The sequence below is a fragment of the Colletes latitarsis genome, chromosome 14 (genome assembly GCF_051014445.1).
Source record: "Colletes latitarsis isolate SP2378_abdomen chromosome 14, iyColLati1, whole genome shotgun sequence".
Taxonomy (NCBI): Eukaryota; Metazoa; Arthropoda; class Insecta; order Hymenoptera; family Colletidae; genus Colletes; species Colletes latitarsis.
Window position 1 is genome coordinate 16,190,714 of NC_135147.1, and position 6,000 is coordinate 16,196,713.

The 6,000-nt window shown below is 30.7% G+C and overlaps 1 protein-coding gene across 1 annotated transcript in view; it reads left to right on the forward strand.

Annotated features, from left to right (window-relative positions):
• The window catches only part of LOC143350183 (uncharacterized), a 29,026-nt gene extending 23,234 nt beyond the window's left edge, over window positions 1-5,792 (forward strand). The window contains exons 2-7 of the mRNA XM_076782096.1: window positions 736-997; window positions 1,435-1,557; window positions 1,630-1,714; window positions 1,806-1,939; window positions 3,853-3,985; window positions 5,742-5,792. Of these exons, the coding sequence (XP_076638211.1) occupies window positions 736-997; window positions 1,435-1,557; window positions 1,630-1,714; window positions 1,806-1,939; window positions 3,853-3,985; window positions 5,742-5,792 (788 nt within the window). The remainder of the gene's footprint in view (window positions 1-735; window positions 998-1,434; window positions 1,558-1,629; window positions 1,715-1,805; window positions 1,940-3,852; window positions 3,986-5,741) is intronic.
• Window positions 5,793-6,000: the final 208 nt, after the last annotated feature.

The window sequence follows — 6,000 nt, forward strand, 5'->3', positions numbered from 1 at the left end:
GCTGCTGTCGCTCCCCACTACTCCACACCACACTCACTGTGGCGGGCGATTCAAATCAATTACCTTATTTCAACAGTAATGTCAAATAATTGATCGTGTGGCCCTTGAATATTACACTGAATGGAATTTTGTGGAACAAAAATGGATTCGTCAGCTTTAGCAGTATATTAATGCATACAATTTGTACTGGCAGCAAAATTCTGTGCAAAATTTTAATTTATTTATTATCGTTAACCTATTACTTGCATCGTTGTTACGTATAAAATTAAAATACGTTAAACTAGTTATTCTTATATTAGTCCAATTTCTTTGTTTTTATTTTCATATTTTATGGATAAACATTAATTGGACATGGAACATTTGCTTTATTTCTGTTTGAAATGTTTGATTGTGTAAATTTACGGAATATTACGTAGAAAAGATTGGTCTTAACACGGTCACTTCCCCATAAATATATTATTGGGATTATGTGACTATAAATTCGAACAATAATTCAGTACTTTCTCTACAATAGACAGTGGATCATCAAAACTAATATAAAGAAAAAATATTTCCCGTAAAAATTATTGTAAAAGAAAATAATGAAAGCTACATTTTATTAGTGATTTACGATTGATTATAAATTTGCATGTTTTTTTTTTTTATTTTAATTTCCTTGCGTATAATATAATTATTATATAAAATTTTCAACTATTATGAAACTTACATTTTAATATAGTTACGTCTCTTTTTTAGATCTCATATTTATGATTTTAACGGTATATGTTATGTTCATATTCGAACCACGCGTGCTCGACATCATCTCACCTCTGAACGAAACTCGACCGTTGAAATCACTTTTTCCAGCAGAATTCTTCGTCGACGAGCAAGAATATTTCGCCTTGATAACAGTCATCTCTATTTTAGTTTGCTTCTTCATAATCATTATTTTGGTAGCCTTCGATACAATGTTGATCACATACGTCCAATATATATGCGGTATGCTCGCCGTTGTTGGGTAAGATTATTGAAAATTTTACTTATCTACTTATAAAAGTACATAGAATACAAGATGGGTCGTTCCTTTCTTCTCAAAGGCTGTTTTCTATACTCAAGATGAGCTTTTAAACAAACTTTATGTTCATTTTTAACATAAACAGAAAGTAATTATATGTCGAAGAAAATCGAGAAAATACAATATTATGTTACTTCCTCTCAAACTGTATGCACGATTTCGATTAAGACTTTTCTATTTATATTAACCAAAATTAAAATATAAATTTTATTTAAAACTTTCTGATTTTGAAATATAGGAAACTATGCTTTCGAGAGAAGGAAATTTTTATCGTATGACATGCGACTTTAAATCAAATATTTTCTTGTATTGTATTTATTAACAAAAGTAAAGATTTTAGGCTCTCAATTAAAAATATTAAAAAATATAATGTTCACTAGGTATCGGCTGGAATATACACTCTATAAGTGTAACGGTACAGAGCAAATTTCCATTAGTCGCCAAAGGAAGAAGTATTCTCTTTTTCTCACGGATTGCGTTCGTACGCATCGTAAAGCATTAGAGTTAGTATTAAAAATAATACGTATGCGGTAGACTTACTGCAATCATGGTGAAATCAATTTTTCTTCCCAAAGTTTGATCGATCTTCTGGATTCGACTTTTACGCTATGTCAGCTTATAGTATTGGGTTTAAACGTGTTGTGTCTGACCATTACTTTAGTAAGAGTGAGTAACACTACAAGAAAGTGCAATTTATAAACTGTGGAATGAATTTCGTTGACTACTATGAATTATTGCCTTTCCGTTGTAGACAGTGATGTTACTGGGATCGTTTGAAATGTGTCGGTACGCGCTGTACGCGTTCGGCCAGTTGCTTCATGTTTTTTACGTCAGTTATCAAAGTGAGAAACTGATCGACCATAGTCTTTCAATTACGAAGAAAATGTAAGCTCTATTTCTTTACGAGTTTATCAGTTTTAGTTTTGACATAATTTTCATTTGATCAGGAATTAGTGTTGAAACATTCGCGGAACAGGTAGTGATTTCTTTCCAGAAGTAGTGACTATGACGAATCAGTCAATTTGAAAAATTAAAATTTCTATATTGTTCACTTTATCTTTATAATAACAGCATTAGCGGATTGATGAGATTCTCTCGATTAAAATAAGTCTAAACACGACATAAGTCGGATAATGTTTAATAAGAATTGTGACACGCTTATGGCCGCACGATGGCGCCCCAAGTGCTTGTGTATTACTATCGAAACGGTTTTATAAAACATTTCTTCTTCGCTATTCTTGTAATTTCGCTGTATGGTTTATTAGACCCGAATAAATTACATTTTACATTACTATCGGACCACAATAATTACTTTGAAAATTTTACGTAGCGAAAATAATACATAGAAATCCAATTGACACCATTATTGTGAAGATAAAGTGAAAAATATCAATTTTTATAATTGGATAACTGTATTCTCTACTAACTTATTTTTGTTATATCTATACTATACAGGGTGGGAAAAATTTTAATAGGGGATTCTAGAGGCCAAAATAAGACGAAAATCAAGAATACCAATTTGTTGATGGAGGCTTCGTTAAAAAGTTACTAACAATTAAATTCAAAAATTTCAAATCGTTCTGGAAAAATTATTTTTAGCTAGGAGGGTCAATTACAATCATTTTTGGTGAATAGATATATCCTCGAAATCCTAACCATTTTCGAGAAAAAAATTCATTACTGAAAATAGAATGTCTGACCATAACTGTCTGTTACCCTGAAAATTGAAAAATTTCAAATTATTGTGGAAAAATTATTTTTGGTTGCAGGGGTCAATTACAATCATTTTTGGTGAATAGGCATATCCCTGAAATCCTACCCACTTTCGAGAAAAAAAATCGCGTAGGTGTTGAAATTTTTTGGCAGAAAAAAAAATTTTTTAAATCGTTTAAAAAAAATTATTTTCGGTTGCAAGAGTCGATTACAATCATTTTTGGTCATTATACATACCCCCGAAATCCGACGCATCTTTGAGAAAAAAATTCCTCACCGAAAATCTAATTTCAGGCCAGAAATCGTTCCCCGAAATTTCATGCGAATCTTTAAGACATCATAACTTCTGAACGGATTGAACGATTTTAATTTTCAAAAACGCAAATAACGCGTATTTAAATGAAGAATATGCAGAAATTGCAAAAATATTCGAAAAGTTGGACCTTGACCCCGCAAAATGAGAAAACCCCCATAAAAATGGTTCAATTTTCAAACAGCCATAACTCCTACAATTGTGAATATATTTCAATGAAACTTTTTTCTGAAGTAGAGCTCATGGGTACCTACAAAAAACTATTAAACAACATTTCCGTGTAGCGTCAAATAAATTTATTAAAAATCAAAAACGAATTTTTAAGAAAACTCCACAGGGGGTAGGTGCCTAAATTTTTCAACGAAACAAAAATTTCAAATCGTTTTGGAAAAATTATTTACTGTTGCAGGGGTCAATTACAATTATTTTTGGTGAACAGATATACCCCCAAAATCTTGCGCATTTTCGAGAAAAAAATTCATTACGTGCGGAACTTTAAACGTCAATAACTTTTTAACGAAATCTCCATCAACAAATTAGTATTCTTGATTTTCATCTTATTTTGGCCTCTAGAATCTCCCATTAAAATTTTTCCCAGGGTTGGCCGAACAGCCTGTAGTTTGAGACACAGTTGGAAAGGGGAGGAGGGAGGTCTTTGAAATTTAGGCCACCATTACTGTATATCAGATATATTCGGCTCAGTTGCATGAATTAATAATATTGTATGTTCTAATTGTCTCGTAAATATTTTGATAAGATTGTTTTTTTACAGATATTATGGCAACTGGTACACGGTACCGAAAGAAACGCAAAGAATGTTATTATTTATGTTGATGCGCTCCAGCAAACCCTCCTATATAACAGCTGGAAAAATATTCGTGTATTCCATGCAAAATTTTAGTATGGTAAGAAAGTCAGCATATTTTTCTAAATAATTGTTTTCTCCGGAATTAACTATCGACTTGAAACGAAATTCGTTTTCAAGGGCATTTCATCTTCCATCCGACGAAAATTAAAAAATTTCGGCGTAATTTATAGATTTTCTGTATGAAATTAAAGTACTAAGTATTCACATTTAGAATAAAATTACTGAAAATTTTTGTACGGATTTTTAAAATGCACACTTTAAGAAAAAGTATCTGATTTAAAAGAGAAAGGTATCTCACGAAAAAACTTTAGTATTCATATAATGCAAAAATTAGACGTTGCCTCATGAAAGAGAAAAAGAAAGACTGGTGATTTGATTAGTCATGGTAGGAATGGGTATACATGAAGTGTTGATAGGTTTAGTGTTAAATCGATCCAGTCGAACATCTTCGAAATTACAAATAAAGTTTCACACAAAAATTGAATTTTTCCAGGGAGAACATAATCTTCATAGTTTTCTAAAATGGAACCATATTTTCTTGCGTACGCCATTCTTTATACAGGGTGTTCGACCACCCCTGGGAAAAATTTTAATGGGAGATTCTAGAGTCCAAAATAAGACGAAAATCAAGAATATCAATTTCGTGACTAAGACTTCGTTAAAAAGTTATTGAAAAATTAAGTTAAAAAAAAATTATTTTTGGTTGTGGGTGTCAATTACAATCATTTGTGGTGAAGACACATACCCTCGAAATCCTACCCTGTTTCGAGAAAAAAATTCGTTAGTGAAAATATAATGTCTGATCATGAATGAATGATTTCCCTGAAATTTCATGTCTCAAATCGTTTTGAAAAAATTATTTTTGGTTGCAGGGGTCAATTACAATTATTTTTTATCAATAGACATACCCCTGAAATCCTACCCACTTTCGAGAAAAAAATTCAGTACGCGCGGAACTTTAAACGTTAATAACTTTTTAACGAAGTCTCCATCAACAAATTAGTATTCTTAATTTTCCTCCTATAAATTAAAATATCTCTTAAACTAACAATTTTTCGCCATAAACGGTTTAGTATTTATCTATATGTAGATAATATTATACTTCAACTAAACTTCGTTCATTGAGAAGAAGTAGCAGCTATCTTTATTCGTCGACTAAGAATGTACGTAAATGTCCAATCTGCTTCATCATTGTTATTTATATTTTCTGTTCTCACTAAATAAAGTATAGGTATTAGAAAATATATATGCTTTCATTTTAGAAAAATAAAGTTGACCCTTCAGATGTTCTCTACGCGTCCACATAGCAAAAATTTACATTAAATTATGTGCTTAAAAAATTTGACTTTGTCTGAAATATATTTTAGTATCATCAATAGTTTCGAGAACCTTCGTCTGGCTTGGATTAAATAATTGGTAAACATTCTTTTTATCAATGTTCAGAAACTTCTTCGAAGTGATAAGTTTGATGTACAACCCTGTAATTCTCTTTCTCTTTATTATTTAGAATTAAAACGAAATTAACGATTATAATATGAATGATAATTTACGTTAGTGGGATATAGTATTTTGTATAAACATTTCCAAAATAAAGAATATTATAAAAATTGTAATTTTATCACCTTAAAGGACCTTCTGATTGATGGTATCTGTTATGAAAATTTTGCTCGGTCTACTGACAGTAAATATAATAAGAGTGTAATGAAAAACAAATTATGGGTCTCAACCCCGTATATTATTGTGGTAGGATTAACTATTATTGTAACAACAATAACAAATTTTTCTTTTTCAAGGTTGTCCAAAATTGCATGTCGTACTTCATGGTTTTGGCGTCTTTCCAGTAAAGTATGTAATTGAGAATTAATTAAATCTGAGAAAGTATACTTAAGTGTTCTTAAACTATTTATATTTTTTCTTAACGTTATATTTTTGGGGCAGAAATATTCTGATTGATTCAGAAAATGTTAGCACACATTAATAAACGAAATGTAGCCTAACATCCACTTTAGCAGTCAATTGAAGACATTTTTGTGCTCTAGTAATGTGCAATTG